The sequence below is a fragment of the Molothrus ater genome, chromosome 13, assembly GCF_012460135.2.
Source record: "Molothrus ater isolate BHLD 08-10-18 breed brown headed cowbird chromosome 13, BPBGC_Mater_1.1, whole genome shotgun sequence".
NCBI classification, from domain to species: domain Eukaryota; kingdom Metazoa; phylum Chordata; class Aves; order Passeriformes; family Icteridae; genus Molothrus; species Molothrus ater.
The window spans coordinates 17317649-17345557 of NC_050490.2; the positions used below are offsets into that span (position 1 = coordinate 17317649).

The 27909-nt window shown below is 49.1% G+C and overlaps 2 protein-coding genes across 2 annotated transcripts in view; both read right to left on the minus strand.

Moving 5' to 3' along the window:
• The window catches only part of ADAMTS17 (ADAM metallopeptidase with thrombospondin type 1 motif 17), a 155989-nt gene extending 145840 nt beyond the window's left edge, over positions 1-10149 (minus strand). Inside the window, exons 1-3 of the mRNA XM_036389977.1 lie at positions 10070-10149; positions 9132-9466; positions 869-1034 (exon numbers count right to left, since the gene is read on the minus strand). Of these exons, the coding sequence (XP_036245870.1) occupies positions 869-1034; positions 9132-9466; positions 10070-10139 (571 nt within the window). The 5' untranslated portion in view covers positions 10140-10149. The remainder of the gene's footprint in view (positions 1-868; positions 1035-9131; positions 9467-10069) is intronic.
• A 9986-nt stretch (positions 10150-20135) lies between these two features.
• Positions 20136-27909, minus strand: part of CERS3 (ceramide synthase 3) — a 43698-nt gene continuing 35924 nt past the window's right edge. The window contains exon 12 of the mRNA XM_036389853.2: positions 20136-23698. Within this exon, the coding sequence (XP_036245746.2) occupies positions 23567-23698 (132 nt within the window). The 3' untranslated portion in view covers positions 20136-23566. The remainder of the gene's footprint in view (positions 23699-27909) is intronic.

Genomic DNA, 27909 nt, shown 5'->3' on the forward strand with positions numbered 1-27909 from the left:
AAAAAAATAGTTTATATCAGCTGGCAAGTTGACTGTGTGGCTTTGAAAGTGGGACAAGACAGGATATGATCAATGAACAGAGTTGGCCATTTTCTCCTGAAAAATGATAGCACATTATAATATATGATATAACATCTGTTTTATCAGATAGAGCTTAAGTTTGATGAGTCAAACACCAGACAGAAAAAGCAAAATCAAGCTTCTAGTTTAAAAAAATCACCTTGCTGAACTACATCTGGTAGTTCCAAATGCACAGAAGCCCTTACAAAAGCAATTTAAAGCCATAAAATAATGCAAAGTCTGCTCAGTTGACCCTGATATGGATTGTGTGCTCTGCTACACAGAAGTAAGAATGATGGCATGAGAAGCTGAAAAAGAAAGCAGATTGCTCTTAAAGACAAACAAAATATCTCCAGATATCCATTTATCCTATTATGAGCTGGATCCCTGGAGTTGTACTCCCCAGATGACACTTGTGATTAAATTATATCAAAGCAGGTGAAATGATGTTTTCCACACTCTGAAATGTGAGGATCACTGTTCTATCCCTGCCTGCTCAGCACAACTCCAGTGGAAAGGCAAAATGGAAGAGTCTCCATCAACACTGACTTCAGTTAAAAATCCTGAACCTTTGCTAAAACCCAGTGAATCCCTCCCTGAGCAGTGGTCACACTGCAAGATTAGAGCAGAATTTATCATCTCACAAGTCCAGTGTTACAGCACGTGCCCTGACAACCTCACGGCTGTGATGCGACTCCTGCCTAAGTCACACTTGCCATCCTTCCCCAGCCCCAGCTGCCCAACCACCAGAATCACAAAATCCAAGCAGAATTCCCATGGCTGCTCTCTGGAACCACTCCAAGCTCACCTGCCACAACCTTGCAGTGCTCCTCAGGGCCCTGGGGCCTGGAGGAGTGGCCGGGCTTGGTGGATCGCGTCCGCCTGATGAAATGTTCCTTCCCACTGAAGGAGCTCTCAGATGCGTTCACAGGTTGGATCAGCAGCTGCTCTGATCCAAGCTGGATGTAGCCAACCTGTGCACAAAACAGAACAAAAAAACCCCATCAGTTTGGTGCCCAAGCCTTGTCTATCCAGCCCAGTCTGAAACCCAGGTCATTCACTGCAATGATTTGCAGTGTGAGGAAATGATGGGATTATGGTTGTGTTCAGCCTGTGTAATACAGAATAAAGAACTTCATCTGCTTCTCTTGGTTATTTTTTATATCACTGAGCACTATTTAGAAACAAAGCACTGTACAAAGGAAAGGTGGGGATTCCTGTCAACACTTTTGCTTTCCCTTCCTCCCCTCCCTCCAGACACAGCCCCACAAATGTGTGTGTTTTACAAGATGCTCAGCTCACATGAAAAAATAAACCCTGTTAACAGAAATCCCTTCAAAATCACCTCTCCAGCTGCCAGGACTGCCCTGCTATTGAATGGCATTTACTGTCTCAGAGCACAGAGGTGACACTGCCTGCACACAGGAGGCCCCTGTGGGTACCACCCTCACAAGGAACACTGAGTGAACTGATGCAAGTGTGATTTGCAGAGCCACACTGCATTTTTTGGGACCAAATACCTCTTCCTTACTACAATAAAGGCCACACAGTCAGCTCTGCTCTCCCTGCAGGCCACGGGTTGGGTTTCAGAGGTGAAGTCAGGAATGGACTGTTGTACTGCCCCAGTTTCAGGATTTTCCACCATTCCTGGAATAAGTGACACTAGGAAGGCAAAGACCCTGCCTAAATAACTCCATAGGGTCCAGGTCAGAGCACTAAATCCCTGCCTTCCTTGCACCAAGTCCAGACCTTACAGCAGGGCTGGCAAGAACACCTTTGGAAGCCAGCTTCTGCCCCAGGAGAGCCCTCCTCTGCTCACAACCCAGAGCTTTTAAGGTTCTTTTATGCTTTTTCCACTCCTTTTCTGGCATGAAAAGAAGAGAGTGAAAGCTAAGTTATCACCTTAAAACTTAACAAAGCCTCCAGGTTTAGTAATCAACACCGAGGCTGTAACATGTTGCACAAAGTGGGTATTTACAATGAGGAGCTCTTACTTTTCATTGCACTAATCCAGTGATTATTTATATTGCAATTAAAAGGCTCAAAACACAGCTCTGCCCTGTACCTCCCCCTTGAGAGAAGTCTTGAGGTCTGATTTAACTTCTGTTAACACCAGAAGGGCTCATCTGGTCTGCCAGGACTGTGCACCTGAGAGGTAAAGGTGCTTCCAGAGAGCTCCAAGACCCATCCTGTACATAAAAAGAGAGGCCAGACTTTTCTGGTCCCCCCTCCCCACGCTCTGTGCCAGCCAGGCAACTCTCCAAAGAAATGCTCTGCACGTACTTCCAAATGCTGTATGTTCAACAGCTGACTGTACTAATATGATTTATAATATACATTACACACATACTGTATATTGCACATTTCCACACCTCCCTGCCAAATCCGGTCCTCACGTACACCCAGGAAATCCCCTTGGCCCAGTATTTCCAGCAAGAGGAATTTCTGTAGCAGAAATGAGAGCTGTCCTCCTTTGAGGAGGAGAATGAACTGAACAGCATTCAGGGTGTCTCAGGAGGGGTCACTGACTTCCAAAGAGAGCTTGGACAAAAAGAAAACTGTAAAAGTTGGTGTCTCCACTGGGCATGGCTGCAAAGCACAGCAGAGACAATCAGTGCCCTGTCTCTGAGGAGACAAGAGACACCTCTTTGGGGGCCTTCCAAAAGAGACCTTGCTCTTTGGGGAGGGGAACTGCTCAAGGATAAAATGCCTTGGCACTTCCTACATACAGAGAAAACCCAACATTGTTCCTAGGCCCTACAGAATGCTCACCAGTTTACAAGACCCCCTCTGCCCTGGAGTGTCCAAAGGGCTGCCTTTTCACTTAAATCACAAGCTGGGCTTTGTCAGAGTTGCTCCAGAGACAGCAAAAGCCCTGGTGACTTGTTCTTCCAGCCTCCTTTACGATGTTCTCCACTACTTCCCCTCCTTGTTCCAATCTTCCAACTGGGAGGTAGCCCCAGCCCCCTTTTTTAATATAGGTTTTAATTATTTAGAAGAAGGGTTGTAAATCTGGTGCCATGGTACTAAAAGCCACACCAGAACTCCTGACAGACTGCCAACCATTTCAGCTGGTGCCAAAAGTATGTAAGAAGAAGTCAGTTTCATCACCACCCGACATTATCCCAATTTTTTGGCATCAAGAGTGAAAATAATTTAAACCATTGGAAAAGACTTATGTTTCACATTTGCTGTGGAATTGTGAAACCTATGGAAAGAAAGAGCCATGAGTCTTCACCCTGGAATACTTTGGGAAGCATCTCAAGCTCAATCTGAAAAGACAACAGAGTTTCAAACAGGAAGGGTTTGCAGGATCAGGCCTGTAAAGCATCCCTAGCGAGTTAAAAATGTTTAAAATTTCCCCAGACTCGCCAGTTGGACTCTGAAGAGTCCCCAAACTGCTGGCCCAGAGGAGATCTTTTGGATCCTGCAACTTGAATAGTCAGGTCATTATTTTGCTTTTTCCATAAGAAATGCATTCCTCATTTGCATCCCTCAAATCCTGAAGGTCCTGCCCTGTGCTAATCCCAGCATCAGACATCAGCCCTGGACAAAGGCTCTGGGCTTTTCTTCTCTTGTCTGAGTTGAGGGACTGCAGGAGGCTTTGGATCCTGAAGATAAGGAAGTGAAAGAGAAGACCATGTAACCCTCAGAGCTACTTTTCCCACATCTCAGGAAATCATTCCAGTTAAGTGAAATGCTTTGGATCTGCCAGTTCCCATTTGCCTGGGGAAATGCACATCAAAAGCTGGGATACTCCCTCCCATCCTTCTCTCCCTGTGGGAGTCCAGGACCTGCTGCTGTGCCAGATCCTGGGACAGACGAATTTTGGGAAAAGCAGCTGCTGCCCAACCCCACTGAGACACAGGAACCCAAAAATTCAGAGGAGTGCAGGAGTTCACCACCATCTGCATTAATTTTACACTTGGTATGGCCAGACCATGCAGCTGACAGAGCCCTGCAGCTCTGCTAACAGGAAAGGCTGAATGATTTCAGCCCCCAAAGGCAGGCAAACTGACAAGCTGATTAAAACAAACAGTAATCCACACTTGCCACTACAGCCCCACTCACCACTGTGCCTAACAGTGGCAAGATCTTTCACATTAAGGATATTTCACATCCTTATTTTAGGAGTCAGCTCAACATTGCTCACCACCAGAACATTCACATGTGCTCTTATCCAGGGTTTCACACACACAGGGGTCACTCAAGCAGCCTGCTCACTCTGTCATCTACTCTTGTACTACTCCTCTGCTACAAATCATCTTCTAGTGGAGCTTTTCTTGGGCTAAATGACAGCAGGGAAAGGAGGAAGGTCCTCACACTGGAATGACAGTGTCAGCACAGCCTTCGTGTGACTCCATCCTGCCTCCTTGGCTCTGTCCCTGTGCCCTGGTAGTGCTGCTGGAGCTACTGCAGCTCCAGGGCTTGCTCAGAACAGGGATCCAAATTCTCAGTGCTCTCTGCACATGGTTCTCGACCTTCCCACATGTTAATACTCTCCAACAGTTACACTGTTTTTCCAGCCCTTTTTATTTTCACAACATCTTTGAAGGAGATCTGTGAAATGCTGAATCTTTAACAGATTTTTTCTCTTGCTCCTAAGTGTTCATTAGTTACATACATAGAACATGCTGAAAAGAGAACAGATTTAAACATCTGACAAATTCCATCCCCTTCTCAATTTCTCAACTGTTACGCTGTAAATCGTTGTTTAACCATTTCCTCAAAGTTAAAAGGAAGTTAATGTTTAAAGCGAAGAACAAAACAACCCACAAATACAGTTTAATAAACTTCATGTGGGTTTTAGTCCCACCCTTATTAACCATGTTTCAGCTTTGCTTGGTTATTATTTAAAAGTGCAATTCAAGCAAATTGAAAAGAAGAGCTTTAAATTAAGTCTTGTTCCAGAGTCATTTCAGGTTTACACTCAGTTCTCAGAGCAGAACATACCCAGGAATATCTGCCCTGGCCTCCAACTCTGCTAGACAAGGATACCCCAACATCTTCTCCCTCTTGTCCACTGTGGAAGAGGAAATAAAATCCCAGCACAAGGAAACCCAGCACAGTAACTTTAAGAGGTTTAACTTTTCAGCTCGTGGCCCAGCTATGGATGAATGCCAGACAGCTCCTCTCCCAGACAGGAGAGTTCAGTGGAGCTGAAGGTTTCCTCAGGGGAAATTGTATCATCTTTAATCCCCACACGCCTGCTCTGCCCTGCTTCCCACAGCAGCAGAGGCTCCTGAGTCACCTGAAGGGCAGCACCGCCCTGCTGCACGCAGAAAACACCTCCCTGGCCAGGGATGGAGCTCCCTGAGCTGCAGCACCTGCTCTGAACCAGGCACCAGCTCCCTCTGCAGTGAAACTGGCAATTCACCAGCCTAAGGTACCCGTGGCACAGGATGAGCCACCAGGGAAGTAAGTGCTCATCTTCATCACTCACTCTCCCCTAACACCCAACCCTGACAGACTGCGGCCTCTTCTGCATCCTTGTTCCTCTCCTCCAGAAGAACTCCATGAACCAGCCTGAACAGGAGGGAGGCACAAACTCTTCTCTTAATTCAACTGAGAAGAACATGCCACCTTATATAGAGACAGGACAAAGAGCAATCCTGAACCCCAGATCAAAGACTCTGGATTTTAAAATGGAAGAGAAGTTATTTAGAATCAAACCTCTGCCTCTAAATGCATCCCAGTGATTGTCACCTTCTGGTTGCTGAACAGTTCTCAAGAGTTTCGTTTCATTTCTAATTATAATGCTTATTTTGACATGGACTCACAACCCTCTTAAAACTGTAACTGTTTCCAAAATGCAGGTACAAGTATGAAAAGCCTACACCTGCTCTAAGGAGCTGATGCTGCAGTCCAGCACTTCAGCACGTGACAGTGACTCAACTGTGGCCTTACAAAGCTGGAACTTTCCAAAAAACCAAGTTCCTGTACTGGCTGCTGTCTTCTAGTGCTGGTCTCAGAGCTGCAGAGCTGCCTGTGAGTGCCCAGCAGCAGGGAAGGGCAGGGCAGCCCTGAGCTGTGGCCAGAATCCAAGTGCTGGCACAGCTGCACTCCCCAGAGGCCGGTGCTGCCAAGGGGAAGGCAGCAGCGCTTTCCAGGAACCCTGTGCCTCTGCTAGGCTGAATTCCCAGCTTGTCACGAGGAGCAGGAGGGCTGGAGCATCCTCACACCAGGCACTTTAGCTGTAGCTCAATGGTGAGACCTTGGGCAGTTTTTGCCTCACTCTGAGCTCACAGAGCTCCGAGAGCACGGCCACCCTTGCCAAAGCAGGAGCTGCAGCAGCCACACACAGGTTAACAGCAGCATCTGCCAGCAGAGCTTGAAAACCAGACCCCAACCTTCAGATGCCACACTGGGAATCTGAGACCATCACCAGGAAGCAATTGCTCAGCCTGGCTGCAGCTCAGCTTTCGTGCCACTGTGTCAGGGATTTTGTTTTTACTAGAACTGCGCTCGCCCTGATCATTTTCTATCACTTTTGGTATGATTTATGGCATGGCTGAGAATATGATTACAGCAAGGCCTGAGCCAGCTGGAGATCAGGACACAGCATTACTGCCCACTCTACCTCTTGGCAAGCAGCTTTCCTGAAGGAGATGTCCTGATCACCCAGTTAGAGTCCAATGAGCATTCCCCTGCTGGAATTTTCAGGAAACCCCCCACTGCAGCACTAGAACTGCTCACAAGACAAATGCCAGGACAAACAGGCTGCAAGGTTTCCACTACCCAGGTCTTTCCTCTAGCCCAGCAGGTCTGGCCCACGTCCCACCTGTGAAGCTGCTGCTCAGAGCAAAGCCTTATTCTTCCTGCAGCAAACAGGGCTCAAGGAAGCAATGTGAAAATAAAATATTTTTTTTAAGTGATGGTCTTAGTATTTTAAAATTGCCAGATTAGAAGGCAAAAAATTTTAGGCTCTAGAGTCACCTGCTCTCAGGTCTACTCATAGCACATTAAAGACTTCCTAGACAATTTGGGGCAAGCTTTTGATTCCTCTGATTCCAGAAAACATCTTACCACTACATTAGACAGCTTCCACTACAGGTATGCTGGTTTAGTGTGGCCACTGCAAAAGGATGTGTAAACACTGAGAACAGCCTAAAATGTGAGATGTTTCATGTTTAAAGACAGACTTAAGAAACCAAAATGGTCCACTCAGCTAAAATAAGAAGGTTCATCTTCATGGTGGTATGGATTATTTCAATGAAACCATTTCAATAATTAATGAGGTTCATCTTAAGTTTAGTTTCATCCATCTTAAGTTCAGGCTAATCCTCAAGACACTGAAGTTTTCTGTTCTCCAGTTTTGAGCTTACAAGGGTGTTTTAACTTTAACTCACTCAAATGTACCATGCACCTGCTTTTAGCCCTTTCCCATTCCTGGTGATTATCTGAATGAAGAGGATGAATGGATTCCTCTAACAGGAAAGGAATATCCCAACATGCAGAAACATCTCTCTCTCAACACATCTGCCCACAGCACTCTCAGCACTGCCAGGACCAGGTGCACAGGCAAAGGCAAGCAGAGCTTTACCAGCACTGTCACTAACACAAGGGGCTTTGGCACAAACCAGCAGCTTTCACACTGATCCCACGTTGATCCAGCCCAGTTATGTCAATTTAGCCACTGCTTAGAATTGCCATGATCCAAACAGGTACTGCAATATTGCTGTTCACTTTTGCTGAGTAGTGAGCTAAGACTAACTAGTCTTGTCTCTTTTTCAGCTTTCCTACTGGGAATTTTGCCAAGCTTTATCACCCCCTCCTCCATTCCCTGATCTCAGGCAGTTAATACTGTGCCTACAACTACATTCCTCTTTTTTTAAAGGTTTCTCCTCTGTTTGTTTGTGCTTTCCAGCTTTGGAAGCCCAGCAAGATTAACAAAACATGCCTGGTGGCAAGAGCGTAGAGCTGTTAGTGATTTAAGGCTTGAACTAGAGATATTAGTTTTAAGCTGCCCTCGGTGGAACTCAGCTCAACTTCCAGTGCCACTCAGACCTCAGCATCTCTGTTTGCTGGGGTTTTTTTAATCCTGAGGCACAGCGCCCTCAAATGGCTCCGGAACGAAGGCTGGAGCCCCGAGGGCAGAGCATGAACTGCTCCTCACTACGGTTTAAGGATAAATCTCCACCATCAGGTCTGTTCTGACAGGCACACCTCCCAGGACCATCTGCTGGGAATCACTGCCTAATGCCCCGCTGACTTCCTGAAGTACTTTAAAAGTTATCAACAATAATTGCAAACTACTCAACGTCTTAAGCATCTCAGTCTCCAACACAGAGAAACTTTCCGTCCCACACAAGATCACCTGCTCCTACTGGGATGCTCAGAGGAGAGCCAGGCCCTGCAGACACCTGACACACTACAGCCTCGGGCAGAGAAATCCTGAAACTTGGGTGGGGAAAGCCCCCCTGAGTGGGATGTTCCTGTGACCATGCCGGGGCACTGGCTGCTCCCTGACCACAGCTCCCAGTGAACACCCCAACACCACCAGCAGGAGCCTGGGAAGAGTCAGCTGCACAGCTGCCACAGCATCAAGCCAGGATGGCACCAAATCACCCCAGTGGGACACAGCCACCTGCCCCATGGCTGGGGACAATGACACAAGATGTTCCCTCCATCAGGATGCTCCTCTATAGCACCCTTAGGTTCTGCCACCCACCCACAATGGAACTGAGGGCCTGAGCCCCTCAGGGATGGCTGAGACAGCTCCACAGGGAGAGCCAGGGTGCGCAGAACACCCAACCATGGGACAGCGGCGGTGATCGGCAGGGCCCGGGAGCTGAGGGGACAGTGAGGCAAGGGGACAGGAGAGTCACCTCCCTGAGGGCACGTGAAGCACCAGCATCCTGCCTCATGAGGCTGGCAGTACCCGGCCTGAGGGGGAGACCGGGCCGGGATGGCAGCACCGGCCCTGAGGGGGGGAGCGGGCCGGGATGGCAGCACCGGCCCTGAGGGGGGGAGCGGGCCGGGATGGCAGCACTGGCCCTGAGGTGGGGAGCGGGCCGGGATGGCAGCACCGGCCCTGAGGGGAGGGGAGGAGAGGGGTGGGATGGCAGTACCAGCCCGGCGCAGGTGCTGAGGGAGGCGAAGGAGTCGCTGCGGTTCAGCGCGTGTCCCGAGTAGAAGCAGAGCCGCTCCCGCGGGGGCCGCCGCGCCTCCCCGCGCCGCCGCTCCACCGCGAAGCCCCGGGCCAGGAAGCGCAGGTCGCGGCGGAGGTGCAGGTAGAGCTCGGCGCCGGCGGCGGGCAGGCGGAGCAGCACAGCCTCCTCCTCCGGCTGCTCCGCCGCTGCCCGCCGGCGCCGGGGGCCGCCGCGATCCCCTCCGGGCGGCAGCAGGTGGATCTTCTCCAGCGGCACTCGCTCCGGGATCACCACTTCCAGCTCCGCTCCGCCAGCTGCAGGCGAGAAGGAGAGAGGCTCAGGCGCTCGCACCCCGGAGCCGCGGCCCGACGGGGCGGCCGGGGGCTGCGGCACCCCCCGCTCCCCGGGACAGCCCCGCGCTCGGGTTTCAGCGCAGACAGCCCCGCGCTGGAAACCGTGAACGGGCTGCGCAGACAATGGAGCCAGCGGAGCACGGCGATTTATTTCTCTCTATATACACATATATTAGAGACAGAAGCGTGCAGGGAAGAGAGGAATAGGGCAAACGCTAAAGCTACTTGTATCATTAAATATATATATATATATATATAGCTCAGACACAAGCATCGCATTTCACCAACCCCAATAAAAATCTGCAGGGAGAAGGGGAAAAGCAGAGCGAGCCGCAGCAGCAGCCAAGGACAGTCAGCAGCTTTCCACATGGAACGCTACAGCAGCAGCGAGAGGACAGGAAAAGAAAATACAAAAGCCTGGAGCAAATCATCCCGCGGGCTGGGACCGTAGCCACGCAGGGGATGCGGTGCGTGCCCTGCGCTCCGCGCCCGCACGCTGCCGCCCTGGACCGGACCCTGTCAGCGCCGCCGGGGAAGGGGAGCCGGGGCGGCAGGGAGCGCTACCTGTGCCGGCGTCCAGTCCGCAGAGCAGCAGGCAGGGCACGACGAGGGGCAGGAGGCAGCCGTCAAACATGGTAGTGCGGCGGCGGGGCCGAGCGCGCAGCGCAGCGACGGGAGCGGGGCCCGAGTGCGCCCTGCCCGCCCTCGGCACCGGGGATCGCCGCGGCGCGCGCCCGGCCACGCCCCCCGCCGCGGCTCCGCGCGCCCATTGGCGGCGGCGGCCACCGGGACACGCCCCCCGCTCCCCCATTGGCTGCGCGCCGCGAGGGGGGAACGCACGTGGGAGCGGGCGGCCGGTGGGGGGCGCCCTCTCCTGCCCCGGGCCGGGCCCTGAGGGAGCCGCGGAGCCGCCAGGGACATCCCGGCCGGGTCAGGGCGTCTGAGGGGCGGCATCCCGCCGCTGGGCAGCCCCGTCGTGTTTCCTTCCTCTCCCCTTCCTCAGCATTTATTGAATTTAGACACGATTACGGCAACTCGCTTGAGAGTCACCCATTCCTTTCCAAGCGCCAACCACAGGACCGGTACCAGGGCTTGGAAGACCAGGAAAAAATAAAGTTGGCGCTATCATAGAATGGGTGAGGTTGGAAGGCACCACAGAGGGACATCTGGTCAAAGCTCCCTGCTCAAACAGGCTCATCCCAGACCACAGTATATGGACACACAGAGATTTTGGGCAATGATCCCACATACTCCTGAAGCACTCATTGCATGGATGAAAATAAGAAACAAGTGCATAAAGAGATATAAAAATTGATTTTTGCTACCAATTCCCATTTTCACTGAGGTCCTGCAGCCACTGGAGTTCCTTCCCACCTGGCTGGGCCACATCCAGTGTGTCCTCAGCTGTGCAAGGATCGGGAAAACTCAGTTTGGACAGGGGCTGTTGGAAGCAGTAGGGTGATTTCCAAGAGCAGAAAGGTTCTGCTGTGTTTGGTGGGCTTTGGATGGGATCCTGTGCTCCTGGCATGGTTGAGTCATGGAAAGCAGTCAAGACCCAACCTGTTAGCAGCTTTAAATTGTGGTGGCCCAGCAGAGCAGTGTCCTAGAGTTTAAACTTCTGCAAAAATCTGCAGCTTTGTTGCTGAAATTGTAGAAGAATTCAAAGGAAGAGCCATAAAAGAGTGTGAATGACTCCGGCAGATCTCCCTGCAGCACTTCCACAAGAATTGTCCGGAGGAGCCGCACTGACAGCAGGAATGGCTCTGAGTCACAAACAAGTGGAATTAGGTTTGGATGCTCATCCCGGGGAGGGCAGGCACTGGGGGAGTGCTGAGAAAAAAGTGTTTGGAGCTGGGAAAAGGACTGGTGAGAGACATGAGCGCGTTAACACCATTCTCTTTCTTCCAGGCATTGAACAGGCAGCAAAAGCCACATTTTCTTGGTGAGCTGCTCCTGTACAAGGAGAGAGGCTGTTTGAGAGTCAGAACCTTGGAGCTGCTGCCAGCTCTTCACCCTGCTGGCTGTGCTTTTCCCAGGCACCAAGGGACACCCCATGACTCACCATGGGCTGGTGTAGCACCTCAGAAAGCCCTGCCCTGCACAGGGCCTCTGCAGCACCTCACGGACACAAGAGCATGTCCCACCTCCTGCTGTGGCCTCAGGGATGCCCCTCATCCCTCCAGTGGGGTGGCACCTGCAGGATGTTACCTGTGGTCAGCAGCAAGAGCCAAACTGGGGACCTGCAAGCAGCTCCCAGCAGGCAAAATCAGAGTAAGCCAAGATCTGTGGCTCAAACTCTTTATTAACATGAGATCAGATGAGTTTTAATAGCTCTGTGTTTCCCACTCTCTCTTTCAGGGCTCTCTCTGCTCCTAATAAGAATTTACCAAAGTAAAGGGACTGGCCCAGACCCATTCAAGTGAGACAAAATCTCAGTTTGGGGCTGCCTTGCTCTCTGTCAATAGTGTAACATAACACAGAAAACAAAACCTCAGAGCCTGAATTTCCCTCCTGACCTGCTGTGAACCAACGATTCCAGTGCCTCCCTCCAAGGCCAGGCCCTGGCTGGCACAGAGTGGGGCAGAGCTCCCCCACAGCTCCTCACCCGTGGCAATCCTCTGCTCCCGAGAGCCACGAGGCAATTTGATTTGTGAGCTGCCAAACCTGGCCTGAGCCCTCAACAGCCACGTTTAAACCCAGACCACCAGCTGACTTCATTTGCTAAGGGACTGGAGCTGCTGCCTCGAAAGGGTTTGACGTGGGGGCTTAGATTTGTTTAACTTTTTAGTAGATCCTTTCTCCCACCTCCCAAAGTCCTCTGCCAGAAAAATAATAACAATACAGAGAAAGAATAAATTTAATAGTGTGGGGGAAGAGAGGCACCAATAAAGAGAAGTCTGTAACTTACTGCATGGAAGGACTTGCTCAGTGGCTGGGCTGGCTGGCACAGACTACACTGGAGTAGGGATAATCCCAATGGAGCATCCCAGACTTCCAGAGCATTTGGACAGGAGCCCAAGAGGCTGCAAACCCCAGGACAGGGGCAATATCCCAGGCAGGCCTCAGTGTTGCCAAGGGCTGGAGCCAGGAGTAAGAGACAAGCCCCACAGCAGTACCCACACAACAAGAGAGAAATCTGTCTTAGGAGCAGCACTGGTGGTTCTCTTGAATCCAAATCCCAAAGTTCCAGTGAGATGCATTAATTGAACACCACGGACTTTTCAGAAATGCCTTGAAGTTGTTTCTGATAAGGATAAGGGGTGTGTGGCAGGAGGGGGCTGTGGTGCTGTTGTGGTGGTTGCATTGCTCCCCTGCTCCCAGCCCGTGGGGAAGGGGGGGTTTCTCCTCTCACCATCACAGAGGTGGATTTGGCCCTGCAGTTCCTAGGAAACAAGCCCTCTCCCCCTCTGAAACTGGTGTTGGGGTAGGGTTTTTTTCTTCAATTTTAAATGTACATCGAGGAAGCCAAGTTTCATGGCCATTATTGCAGAGTTAATAACCCTTTGGAGACTGCAGACATGTGTTATATCCATCTTCCCGAGCAGCCACTTGGCTCGCCGCCTGGAAAATGCCAGCATGGGAAGGGTTAACTTGGCCACTGCTCAGCCTTCTCCCTTCTCCAAACCCTTCCTGTCCTGGTCCTCTCCCCGACCTCACAGGTGCTGCTCTCCTGCCGGGACACTCCGATGCTTTTCCTGCTCTCCCCGCAGCTCCTCCCCTCTCTGCAGCCTTCGGGAATCGGGAATTTCCTCCCCTCCGGGGGCTGCAGAGCTTGGCCAGGCTGCCTGGGCACGGACCTGGCAGGTGCTGCTGTTACCTGTGCAAATGACCCCCCAAAGAGGCCAGAGACAGTTAGTGACAAGTAGGGACCAACAAAAGCTCCTTTGTAACTTCAAATCATCAGCCAAATAAGCACAAGTAGTTCCAGAGGTGCCAACAGTGGTTTTCTTACAGACTGGCTTTACACACTGAGCCAGAGGTTCAATTAAAGCTCTTTGGTGGAGGCTGTTTCAGGCTGTGCTGCTTCACGTTGGACTCACTTCTTACAGGTGGTCTCAACCATCTTTAAAGTCTTTTTCAGCCTAAACGATTCTAAGTGGAGTCACCAGCATCCAGTACTGTTCATGCAGCCTCAGCAGAGGCACTTAGGAGGTTTCTCCTTACAGCAGCCTGAATTCTCCCAAGCCTGCAAGAGAAAATCTCCCTCTGGGACACCTCTCTCAAGTGTGGCTCGAAATGGACAGTCTGTTCATGAGCTCCTGGGAACAGCAGAGCAGAAAGAAAAGTGACAGTGACCCTGGAGGTGTCCAGGGACAGAGCTGAGCCACCAGCACCTGTGTCCTCAGGGGAGCACACAGCCTGCTCCAATTCAGCTGGGACCATGGCAGGAGAGCTGTCCTTCTCCTGGCAGGGACTTTATCCACAGGCTGACAGAGGGTCCCTTTTGTCACAGGGAGTTTGCTTTGGCTGAGCTGTGTCTGTCTCACAGTGAGTGCATCACATGGAGTTTTCCCTGAAGATCTTCCCTGCAAACACTTTCCCCCTGCCTGTCTCCAGGGGGCTCCCAGCTTCACCCAGCTGCAATGGGGAAAAACCCTCTTCCATAGAATACTGAGAAATTAGAAAAAAAATATTCCTGTGGGATAGAGGCTGAGGAATGGACTCCTGAAATTCCAGGTTGCTTCACATCTGGCTCCATTCCCACCCCGGTGCTACGGCTGTCTGTGCAAAACCTTCCAGGGTAACTTTGGTGCAGATTTGCAGGGATCAGTTTGCAACAGTGTCAGGACCAGAAAATAACTGCACACAGGCCACAGCAGGTGAGAAAAGCCAGGAATATACAAGAACATACTCCCAGCTGAGCAACACAACTGCAGGGTGCTGGGAGAATCTGCTCCCCCCGGGCAGGCAGCAAGCACTTTGTGTAGAGAAATCAGAAAGGAAAGTGCTCCACCACCTCCAGGCAGGCCATGCTGGGGTTTTCAGACAGACAGACAGACAGACAGACAGGAGTGGTGCAGGTCAGGCTGGGATGGGAGGCCATGCACAGATACCATCGCTGGGTCAGCCACGCATCACTCCCCAGGCATGCGGGGACAAACGGACAAAGCAAAGAGCTGCCCTGTTTGACCCTAAAGTTCAGCCAGGCTTTTTATGGAGTCCAGTGTTGCCACCTCTGATGATGTTATCAGGAACCTGGGAATAGCTGGCATTTTCTTTTGTTATGATTTATGGTTTGTTTGGGTTTTTCCTCTCTGGACCTTGGCTCCTGCAATCATGAGATTGATTTCTCATTTAACTCCATGTTTGACCTCCTGACAGGCTGGGAAAGTGAGCTAGGAGAGGCCTGGAGGGTTTTTGCCCAGGAGCAAATCAGAAAAGTTTCTAACCATGGGATTATTTAAGATAATCCTTTCTCAAAAATGATGCTATTGATTCTTTTTGTGTGTGTGTGTGTGGAGGCAGAAGCTCTGAATGCTTGGAGCTGACAATGGCAAAGCCCTTCATGCAGGTGCCACCTCCTTGGCACCAGCAATATCCCACATCTGGTGTTCCCCATCTCCTCTCAATCATCTCCCTTTGTGTCCAACACCTGCCTTGGATGAGGATCATTCCCCCAAACTGAATATTTCATATAAGGCTTCTCCTTCTCTGCCTGTTCCTTGCAGCAGGAGACAAGGAGCCAGAGGGAGAGATTTGTAATCCAAGAAGGTGGTGCATGGCTTGGAAGAGGTGATGCCAAGGGGATGCACAGGGCACTTCATCCATCTGCATGGATGGCTGCTGGAGCCTGGACCGGGTGAAAGTTTGCATCTCCAGGCTGTGGAGCTCATTGAAAGCAGTGAAAGCATGTTTGTCCTCAGGGGATAAAGGAGCAGGGTGGGCAGGATGTGCTGTGACCATTGCAGGGCCACATCTGTAGCCCTGTGCACTTTGGCAGGTGCTGTTCCCCTCACACTCCTCTAAGGGATGGCAAGGGCTGCCTTTTCCTCCACAGCCAGAGAGGAAACCCCAGTGCCCACGTCAGCACAGTGCTCAGAGCCACTAACATGAGGGTCAGTGCGAGGTCTGGAGGGAGCAACACGCCTGGAGTCTGAAACACATCCTGCTCCTAATCAGCAACAGCCACCAATACCTCATCCCAGTCCATTTGGGGCCAATATTGTCATTTTTTTGCAAGGTCATACAGTGAACAAGGAACAGAATTGAGATGTTCCTCTGCTGCTGGATCCCCTCTCCCAACAGAGCTGGCAATTGACTTTGGCTTGGCTGCAAGCGTTTGTTCATAACATCAAAACATCAGTGTCACTCTAGGACTGTTTAAACTGCTGGCTGTCAGGAATTCTGGGCTGGACACACACAGGAAAAGAGGGGAGGTGAGTGTCAGTGAACCTGCTGGCAGGGAGCACGCCCCAGCCCCTTCTGTGAGCTGGGATGGAGGGCACCAGCCCATGGAAACCCTGCATGGAGAGACCCCTGCAGGCAACCCCAAAGCTCCAACCCTCAGGGACAGGCAAGTCAAACCCAGCTGTCTCCTGGCTCTGAGTGAATCCCAGGGAAGAGCTGGGGTCAGCTGGGAACCACGGAGGTTGTCACCCACAGCATCCAAACACCTCCTGTCCACCCACAGTTATTGAGAGAGCTCATGGAAAGTTTTCATCCTGCTATCAAAGCAAACCAGATCCCAGCTCTCAGAGCTGAGCACAGCCTGACCACGAGGGTTGTGCCAAATGGGATTAAAGCATCTTGTTTGGACCAACAGGTCCTTTTTTCCTGCTGACACCCGTGGGGAGTGTGAGAGTGTGCACATCATGCTTGAGATGGAGAGCCTGTCTCCTGAGGTGGAATGGCACCCTCAGAATGGCATCATTAGAATAGCAGTGTAACCCCCATTATTCTGAGAGATTTATCCTCCATATTTGCATTACAGACATTAAGGATCTAGATGAGAACAGGACTTCACTTACCACTAGCCACAAACCCTGTGGCTTGAAAAATATGTAGGTTAAAGAGACAGTATGATAAATGACAGGCAGTAAAGCAGTGTCAGAGCAGATTTAACATCCTTTCTGCTCCAGCCCTACCCCAGATACACCAGGTACAGCTCTGGTACCAGGAGAGACAGCAGGACACTGCTGCACCTTTAGGGAAAGGGCCAACGGTGACAGCCAGGCAGATGCCAGCCCTTGGGACACCAGCACATGGGGCCTCTGGACTGGCATCAAACACTCAACCTCAGTAAAAGTTAGCGATTTTTTACCCGACACCTGTTTCACAGTCAGAGACCGATCAAGTGCAAATACGGGCTGCATGAAGTTTGCATGTTCAACGCGATCTGTTTTCAGGGGCGAAAAGACGGAGAGCAGCGCTCCACGGAGCCGTGTCCCGACGGGAGCCGTGTCCTGCTATTGCCACCTCGTGGGGCCTCGCAGCAATGACCAGGTCACCGACAGGGGTGGCACGGGAGGGGCCGGGGCGCTCTCACCGCAGCAGGTCCGGCAGCGCTGGGCTCTCCAAAGGCAGCTGCAGCCAGAACCAGAGGGAAGCAACTCTCCAGTTCACTGAATGCTGTGCATGCCCTGCAGAATAGTCAGGGTTACAGAACAGTCCTACCCTTAGGCCAAATGGGGCATTGCTACCAAGTCCTGTGCTCTGCTCATCCCTGCAGGACCCAAAGGGATAAAAAAAGCTGCAAACACACAATCACTACCTGACCTCGCTGCCCTTGCAATGGGGAAATGTATGAGACGTTCTTTGGTTGCTGAATAATTCCTCCTTTAAATCAGCAAAGGAGCTAGGTAGGATTTGCACGGCCTGATAAGATTTAGTACAACCTGATAAGATTTAGCTCCTGCTTCCCACAGATTCTTATGAAATCCTAGGATTTCTCCTGTTCTGTCTACAGCCCATAACAACCGAGACACTTACCCAGAGGTGCAGTAGGAAGGCCTTTTGGAGCTGTCTCCCGCTCTTTGTTGTAGAAAGCAAACACACACATCTTCCAGAAGCTCCTCTAGGACTCCTGGGATTTCCAGCCAGCCAGGAAAAGCACAAAACCAGCTCTGAGGTCCAATGGGGAGTCAGGCTCGCCCAGCAACTGGAGGTGAAGGTGGAGTGGTTGCCAGAGCTGCAGGTCTGCTGGACTCTACCCGTGGCTGCCCTGGCCCAGCCCCAGCCCAGTCCCCTCACTCTCATACTGGGAACTTTGTGAAGGAGCTTTTCCCAGATCCTCCTGCTTCGCTCCTGCCCTGGGAACTCTGGCTGGGCTCAGCACGAAGCCACCAGTGCTCGGGGAGAAGGAGCTGTCCTGGCTGCAGAGTTCATCTCTGAGTCCAGGCAATGCTGGCTGCTGCTGCTCAGAATGCTGATCCCCAGGATACAGAACTGCTGTCTTTTTCCTCCTCCTTCTCCTGGGACTTGTTCCTCCTAAGATTGTTCCTGCTCTGCTTTGTGATTCTTGGTGATGTCAGTTCTGTGTTTAAGCCGTTGCTGTGTTGTCCCAGCCATTTCTGCTCCCTTCTCTCTCCAGCTGCACCCACATGCTGAGGCACTTGTGACAACCACAGCTCCTATTTCACCTCTCCCTGGTAAACTTGGCATTGAATTGTGGGCAGGGGAGCCCAGGCATTGCTCAGATCCTGAGCAGGCAGGGGACAGGATGCAGAATGCTCGCCAAAGTGAGGATTCTGCCTTGAAAAGGGTAGGACTGCTTTGCCAGAAATGTCTTTGAAAGGATACATGCCCAGCTTGGGAAGAGGCAGAGCTGTGCTCAGGTGTGTCCTGCAAACAGAAATACTAATTTTCCAGGGAGGATTTTGCCCTGGGCTATAGGAAGAGGAAACCCTGGGGCTGTGCCCGATGGTTTGAGACTGCAGTGCCACACTGTCCTTGTTGTAACTGGTCACAAGAGATCTGGGTCTAATTCTCACCAGCATCATGGGAAAAACTCCTGTGAATTTCAGTGGAAATTTAATCACTTACTTCCCTGCTCAACTTAACTTCTTTTAGACCAGCTTCTTTTGTGGTAGGAAAAATATGGACTTTTCACCACCTGAAACAACGGCCTGGGACCTGTTTCTTCCCACCCAGCTCAAAACAGAGCTCCATGGCTACAAGGCCATGCTTCTTGCACTTCAAAGTCAATGTGGAGAGGGTTTATACTTGTTATTCCACTTAATGTTTCTGACTTTGAAATGATTATGGGGTCTCCTCTGAATGCTTTATGGGGTAACAAAACTCAGAAGAATAGGGCTCACTCCAGCTGAGTAAATAGAAGCTATTTTCATAAATCTTGAGACTATTGGAACATCAACAACATTATCCTGTGTGGGTTGTTATGACTTTGTGTTTGCAGATTCGTGTGTTAAAGGTTGGGCCTGTGCTTTCAGCCTTGTCTTCTATTACAGCAGAAACTTCAGGTAGCCCCAGAGAGTGTTCTCCAGTCCAACAACCTCTCAGAGCCCCTCTTGAAGCTTTCTGTAGCCAGCCTGGGTAGAGATCACACTGCTTTGATCACCTCCTTTTCCTTGGAGGGAGCCCATCAAACTGCCAGGGAACCAGGATTAATCATTTCCAGTGATTTGGGGTGAAATCAGCTCCCAGGTACATTCGTGGCTCATGTGTGGATCCACACCAGAGGTTCCCAGCTCTGGGGCAGCCCTGGACCTGCTCTGGAGCTCTCACACCTGGGCTGCATCCGTGGGCTCAGCATGGACTGTCATTCCTGGTGATTGCTGCTCTTCAAACCCACAGCTGGGGGAAGTGCCTGTGGAGATGGTGTTTTTCTTCCAAATTCAGCAACTTTTTTTTTTTATTCTTCACAGTTTGCAAGTTGTTTGTAGCCAAAACTCACACAGCCCTGCTTGGTTTGTTTTCCATCTACTTTATTCTTACTCATAAGCTTAAAAAAAAAACCAGCTAATAAAACCAAAGTGTTCTGCTAGAGTTCATTATTTGGGCTGAAACACCTTCCCTTCTGTTTGATTGCCCATGGGAGGAGATGATAAGTCAGAACCTCTGCAATCTTCCCAACCAGGGAGGCAGAAATGGAAAGGAGAAATATGGAGCAGTTTTTCAGTTGAGACAAATGAGCACAACTCCCTTGTTTTCTGTAGAGTTTCCTGCTTTTGCTAGCTGAAGATCCATGGCTGAGCTGTCTCACAGGTGCTGGTGATGAACCACTGATGATGCCACAACAACCTGCTGGGCAGTACCATCTCAGTCCTAACACACAGAACTTCCTAGGCAACCCTACTGTGCACCTCAAAACCCAGCTGGGTGGAAAAACAAGCAGGTGTAACATTCCTGGTGTACTCAGGAGCACTCACAAGCACTTTAATCAAAGCATAGACCTTGGATAATACAAAGGATGGGTGATGCCCCCATTAATTTTGCTTCCTCTCCACTTGTTAATTGTTCAGAAAAACACAAGTTCATATACAGACATTGCTGTTAGGTCTTGTGAAGATTGTGGGTCATCCAGCTTTTTCCAGGCAACAGAAAACCTTGGAAGAGTAAGGAATTATTTCCTGAACTAACGATGCTCCCATTGAAAAGCTTGGAGGGAATGGAAAGCAGAGAGGAGGACACTGCAAGACAGTGAAAACAAGGAAATCCTTACCTAGACACCTCTTTTTAAAAAATATTTATTTGTAGTGTGTATTTCAACTTACCAAAGTCAGTGGCTTTAAGAACAAAAAAAAAAAAATATAATTACACCAAATAACATGAATAGCCAAAATGAGTTCTGTGGAGTAAAGGAGATGTGTAAACCCAATCCAGAGCAGGCTGGTAAATCTAAGTATGACACAAGTATGGAGGAAGCAGAGTACACACGGACAGGAACACCTGAACTAAATCCAGAGAAATTAAACTGAACAGAAGAGTTTCCCCTGCATCTTATGGACTAAGGTGTGATTTGCAGTCTAGAGCTCTATCAGAAATATGTGGCACAGTCAAAGTGGCACAGCAAAGCCAGATGCACAGTGTCAACTCATTGAACCAGGACACACTGTGTGAAATGGTAAAAAGAAAATGTTAGAGTCTATCTGTGCTCCCACACACACCCACAGTTGTGGGTTGTTCTGCACTTGCTCTTTGAGACTCTTTGTACAACAAGATTATAAAAATGGTGAATCTTCATTGCATTGCATTGAATAGACTGAAAATCTTGAAGCACATGACATAAATTTTTTAGCAGAAATTGTGCCTCCATGACCTCAGCTTCTTGTTTCTGAGTTTCCATCAGTAGAAAGGGGGAAATTAAATGCACATAACTCCAGGAATGACCAATCTGATGTTGACAGAGGACACTCTGACAGCCCATTCCTACTTCTTTCTGTGCTGTGGGTATTTATTACCAGGACCTAGTGGTTTACATTCAGAATTTTTAGGTCTAATCCCCTTGGTTGTCCATGACAGTAATCCCTGGAAAGGGCCCTCCATGGCCTGCCTGCCTTCCACCCATCCCCCTGCAATGTTACTTAGTTGCTTACTGTGCCCAGACTTCACCTACAGGATGCTACTTTCTTCCATATTCTTCTGCACTCACCCAAAATTTCCCTCAAATTTTATACCTGAGTGTATTTATCTACCTTTTGTTCTTCCTCTAAGATCCCAGTTTCACATCAACTTAGAACAACAGTTCTTTCAATTAGGTTGGATAACTGCAGTCCAAAATTTCTCCTAGGCAAGACTCCAATAGAATTAATTGGCTTCAGTGGGAGACTTGTCCTGAGTAGGAAAGGCAAAGTTTTGGCCTCAAGGAGACTATAAATTCCAGTTTAAAAATCAGTAGTTGTTCAGAGGCTCATTCCTGTGACAACATCATCCTTTGTGTTTCCTTTCCTAAATTCCTTTCCTAGTCATAGGAGGAAAGCTTCTGGCACCAAAACCAAATGATAATACCCTGGCCACCTCCCAAAAGCCCGTTAGATCCTGAAGAAAGTGCTGTTGTCTCTCTCAAGGAAGTGTAAATCCTCCAAGACGCCGGATTTCCACGTTTTGTTAGGAAAGTGTTTTTCACGCAGGCAATAAACGGGCCCTGATAACAACAACTGTGCCCCTGCCAAACTCTCCAGTTGCTTTACATGTTGCCATCAGTGCTGAAACTCCCCATACTTCCCCCCTGCAGTATTTAAGGTGTTCTCCTCATCCGTGCAGGAAGGGCACTGGTGGCCAAAGGCTGCTCACAGGGTCCTGCCCACTCAGCCCAAGTGGCACCACTGAACCACAAGCACCAGGAGAGGGGTCCTTTTCCAGCACCACACATCTCCCTTCCTCCTCAGAAGCTGTAGCCCATGCTCCTTCCTCGGTGCAATTCCCTTTGTGGTAAAACATGAACATTTGGGTCCAAAATAGTCAAAGTACAAGTAAAAACGTAGACACTGTAAAAAAAGCCTCTGTACCAAAGCCCTCCTACAGCTTCTTGTAACTGCATGAAACCAACTTCTTTCTTCATATCTGAGATCCCAAACATTTCCCATTCTTTCAATGGTTCAGTCACTGAATTACATCCCACTTGCCAAGGAAACCTTGGGAAAACAAGTCAGTCCTGTAACACTTCCTGTAGGTCACCAATTCCTGCCGGAGGGGAACGGAGCCGCTCTGACCCGACCGCTCTGACTGAGGCTGCTCTAGGAGTGGTCCCCTGGCCTCCATCAAACTACTGGATTTAGCTCCCCAGATGATCTCAGCTACTGTAGAACCACATGCAGAGCCTCTCGCCTCCCAAACTTATGACACAAATCCTTTATGACCCTGTGAGCTAATGCAGAGGGAAATGGGACTGGCACCACCCTGTTTACAAGGCCTGTGCTCTCCATGGAGGGCCCCAGAACTGAAAATGCTGCTCTCCATGGAGAGCCCCATGAAAATGCTGCTGCAGCCCCACTTGTGTCAGAATAGAGGTGCAGATTTAGGATAGAGGCACTTTGGGTAAGAGGAGCTGTCACCCACTGGTTGCAGCATGAACAGCCTGTGGCTGAAGTCACATACATCCACGTTTGGGTCTAGCTGATGTGATTCCCCATTTTATAAAAGAGCAGAGATGGAAATACAGATCCTGGTATCAAAGAACCCCCAGCAGTGACAGTGTGACATCCTGTGCCAGTCCTATTCTCCCCAGTGCCCAGGTACCTGCAGTGAACACTCCAGAACCACAAATCAGAGCTTGGTGGCCTCACTCCAGAGAAGGCAGCATCCAAAGCTGTGAGACAAGGTCACAAGAAGGGAATGGATGAGATTTGGCATTAACTTTCTGGTCTGAAGATGAGTGAGGAGCAGAGGGTGTTTTTTCCCCAATTTCCATTTCCCCTCTTCTCTCCCTTCTGCACCTTCTGTTCTAACACTGGGCCAAAATGACTGAAAGACATTTGAGAAGCCTGGAGCTCAGTGGAGAATTGGGGCTGAGTTTTGGTGTTTCAACAGTGACTTCCTTGACACAATATTTCAGCTATCTATCACTTCAGAGAAAGGCTATATTTCTACACTGAAGCCAACCCTTCACAGACAAGTAATTTGAATTCCTCCATGTTCGCTTCCCCTGGCCTCCAGGAAATGAAACATAAGTCAGAAAAATACCCATTTTGATGAGGGTTTAAACTGAAAAGTAAAGATAAAATGGCAGTCACTGTACAGCACTATCAAATTTTTCCCACATTGAGTAATTCTGGTTCCTAATGGAGTTCACACTACCTACCTACCACAAAACATCTGTGATTTAAATTGTTTGATGAAATATATCAGATTGAAAAACAACATTAGAATCAACGGGACACTAAATTCCTTGACTCTCTTGAGCTTTGCCCTTGTGGAGCACTGTCAGTCAGCGTGTCCCAACATCTTTCCACACACTCCACAACGATTCTGAAAGTGGGTCATTAACACATTTTGTCATGTTACGCAATTTCTCCCTCCCCTCTAAACTGGGCTTTTTTCCAGGCCCAGTAGCCAACAATAAATCAATCACAGTCTCTCACAAGCCTTTTGACTTAAATCCTGTCCTGTAGGTTGGGCTGAAACCAGAGCAGGAATCACTGCAGGAGGTGAGGCAGGACAGGGCTAGTGGTGACTGCTGCTCAGGAGGTGTTTGCTTGACCCACTGCTGTTCTTGGTGCCACTCTTTGTGGACTCCTCTTCAGTGTCTGTAAGAGAATCTTCCTCCTCTTCATCACTCCGGTCATCTTTCAAGTCCTAGGGAGAAGAAAGCACTGTGAACATATTTTACTGCCCCCCCGAAACACACCCTGCCTCCAAAATGGAGACTGACGTCCAAGGGGAGATCAATTAACAGCACTTTAATTCTGCAGAACCAAATGTCCTTTAGACAAAACTGCTTCCATGACCTCAGCCCAGCCACTTGACCTCTTGTTCATTTCTGCTTTTCCCTGTAAAGTGTGGCTATTAATCCCTGGGTGCTGTGGGATTAATTAATAGGTGTGAAGTGCAGGGAAGATGAAAAGAATATCGTTTAAAAGCTAAATATGATGAATACACTCACCCAAACACAGGAGCTGAGAGGCTGCCTGTTTCTGACAGGTGTAAACTAAACAGTGATGAGTTGTGCCAGCATCTCCTGGCACCAACTTTGCACAAAGACACTTGCTGACCCTAAAATGCTCTTTCCTGCTCAGTGGCATACACAGCACATCAACACTGGCACAGGGGGAGGCTGTGTCTGTACAGCTGTTGTGCTTCTTGGGTTCATCACCCTGCTAAGGGAACTGCCCAGGGGGAGAATGGCTGCTCCAGGAGCAGGGATGGAAGGGGTCAGCAAGGCAGTCTGCCCTCAGGAAAATCCCTCCCCAGCTCCATAGGGACAGCTCCTAGCATTTGGCAATCATGCTTCATGCCAGACAGTCAAAAATGGAAACAGTGAATGTTTCCACCACAGAGAGAAAATTCATCACATCTACCCCGTGTTTCAGGGAGAGGTGAGACCATGCTGTGCTGTTTGTCACGGCACATAAAAAACCACACCATTAGTTTCCTATTTCTCAACTCCTGCCATAACCCAAGGCCCTAAAATGTGTAAAGAAGTTTGTTTCAAACAATTGAGGCTTCAGCATTAAAGCCAAACACCCCTATCTTCCTCCAGTGCAACAAGCTCACAAGAGCAGCACCTGCCTGGAGGACTTTCCACCCCAGTGGGTGACCTGCTCCACAGACTCAGGGCAGGATGCTCTAGTGAGAGATGTTGTACATCCAGAAAACTCTTCCTTCTTCCTAATTCCTGAGAACAGGCACCACTTTTTGTGTGTCTGTACTGCAGGATGCTGGGGCTCCTCCCATGACAGAGCTCTGCCTCCTAAGCCTGTGCTGGAGCTGGCAGGAATTCAGCACAGACAATCCCCTGCCTGCACAGCCACACAGGGACCACTCCATCATGGATCAATCTGCTCTCATGTCATCCAGCTGCACCTCAGCTACACAGGCAGAGGCTGCTTGTGCTCCCTGTGATGTGCCAAGGTCAGAGCAGTGACGCAGGGAGGAGAAACCAGGGTTGTTCCTGCCCCTCCTGTATCTGCTCTTGGAATGAACCAACAATTCCACTTCCTTAGCGTGCTGCTCTGAGGTCTTTCTTAAGCACCAAATTCATACAGAGAAAATAAATAACAGCCCAGTAATAACTCATCCAATTGCAATCTCATATCCCTTCATATATTACACTCCTAGTAAAAGTATAGGGCTAGAAAGCAAATTAAAGCCTGAGCTCTGGCTCATCACAAACTATAAACTTCCTGGAGATTTTCTTTTGCTTTTTCCCTAACAACTTACAAAGGGTATCAAAACAAACAAATCTTACTGTAAATACTGTAAAATAAACTTGGCATGCCATCAGTTAGAGAAAAGGCAAGACAGCCTTTCCCACACAATTTATGAGGTTCTGGCTCTTTCAGATCACCTCACTCCCTCCTGGTATTTTTGCCATTTGTATCTGCAGTAAAAGACAAATGCTGGGGGGGGGGGGGGGGGGGGGGGAAGATTGTTGCTTTTCTGCCACCAGAAATGTTTCAGAAAGAAAAGCAAACTAATCCTAAGGAGTGTCTGATGCCAAATCCACTGCACTCCCGGAAGTGCTCTCATCTCCCTGAGGCTGCACTGTGGGCAGTGACAGGAGCAGCACTTTGGGACTCCCTGGGAATAATGTCAGGGAAGTTTGTGGTATTTCATTTGGAGTCCCTCCTTGTGCTGCACACAAGTTGCTGGTGGCTCGGGCATGTGCTGAAGAACAGCTGGCAAACTGCTCTGCTTTGAATGATGGCCAGTTTGTGATATTGATTCCTGTTTCCTACAGGAATGAGCTGGCATTTCCAGCATGGAACTGGAAACTCAGATAGAGTTGGCTTCCCAGTTTTAATGCTGTCAAGCTGGATGCTCTGATTAAAGGCACTAAATGTAGTAATTAAAAAACATGTCATGTTTTTTCCAGCTCACTGTAAATCCCTGCCTTTGAGAGAACATCTTACAGATTTCAAAGCAGCAGAATTAAATTTCTTCATATTCTGAAGTAATCACTGCAAATTTTCTTAATTCTGGGAAAGAGTGTTACTTCTGAAATCCTGATATTAATCAAGAAAAAATGCTGCTAAATTAAATCTAATTTTTATTAGATTTTGTAATAATAAACTTGCTTCCTGACCAAGTGCCTCTACAAATTCCTGCTTTAGGAGAGTCTGGCCATTTTTGTCTGGCTTGTTTAAGTGACAGAACTTGAAATAGCAATAGCTTCATCTGTAACTGGAAATCCAAACAAACCTGTCTTTGCAAACTGTTTAACAGACCATTATAAATATATTAGGATATCCTAAGTGAAGTTTGTGCCTCTTAACTTTGACCTTCTAATAATAACAAAAGTTGTAACATTTGTAGGATTTTCCCCACTTTAATACCAAGATGTTTTCTCTGAGCCCCTCACATCATATATTATACTCATGTTTTCCAACTCAAAGGCTCTGCTCAGACTGTCCCCGAGCAGCAGCAGATGAATATACTATCAGGAACACAAGAGCTGGCAAACTGTAAATACCACAGCTGAGGCCATCATTAATACTCAGTGCTTTAGTTTAATGGCATCAATTGCATTTCTTATACTTCAGCTGGTTTTGGGTAACAGACAAAATGGATGTGTACGTTTTCTGGTTTGGATGACTAACCAATTTAATCTTTCTAAATGGATGAATGGTTTCAAGGTTTATGAAAAGCAACACTAATGCTATAAAGTCTGCAAGAGAGCCATTTGTAGTGAAGCCAAAGCTACAAACTTTTATAATCTTTTTTTTCCTTTTGTTTAACCCTTCCACCTGCTGCTCAGTCTGCCTCTTTTAGTTAAATGAACCGTTTTTGTTAAGGTAGTTTTGGCTTCTTGCATTTCACTGCTGTTAGAACGTGTCATTAGATGAACAGTGAAGGACCCTCTAAGCGACTTCATGGAAAAAAAAAGAGTTCTTCAAATTAAGAGATGAACAAAATTCTCTTGTTAGCAGAAAAATACTGCTCAAATCTCCATCTAAACTAGCAGAGAATTCACTCCTAATTGTACAAGTTTGTCTCTCAATAAAGCACTCAGAGATCTCTTCGCTCCTGACAAGCCCTTGGCCCTGCACTGTGCCCCAGCTGAGGAGAGCAGCAGCAGGACAGGGCTGTGCTGATGGAAGCTTTCCTGTCCCCTGGGCTGGTGACACCATGGGACCCTCACTGCTGAAGTGGGGCTGGGCAGACACCACCCTTCACTGGGAACGTGGCAGCTTTGTCCAGTGCTGAGGTCACACTGCAGCCAGGGCTCCATATCTGCCCCAGCAGGGTAGTTCAAGTGCAAAGTGTAAGAGCAGAGGCAAAGACAGTGCCAGGCAGTGTTAAAAGGCAAAAATAAACTGTAGCAATGTGGATTGATCCTACAAACAGAGAGGAAACCTCAGCAACGTGCCTCTGCTTTCTCAGAAGGGGGAGGGCCCTTGCTGGCAAATGTCAGTTCCTGTGAGGATGGGGAGGTCTGGCACAGGTGCCCACAGCAGCTGTGGGTGGATCTCTGAAGTGTCCAAAGCCAGGACAGGGCTTGGAGCAACGTGGGACAGTGGAAGGTGTCCCTGCCCATGGCAGTGCTGGGATGGGGTGGGCTTTAAGGTCCTTTCCAACCCAAACCATTCCATGATTCCAACTGTGTCCATGTGAGTGGTGGGAGATGGTCCAGGCCTGACCCACCTGGTGGAATCAACACTGACTCCAGGCTTCTCAGCAGCATCAGAAGATTTCAATTTGGCCCCAACGAGACAAGACTAGAACCAGTTAATTTTTTGGGCTAAGCAAAGTTTACATTCAGTTAACTGGATTTCTCTTACCAAGTACTGATGTATCAAAACAATTCAGAGCTGATTCCAGAATTTTGTTTTCTAATCTGGTGAAAT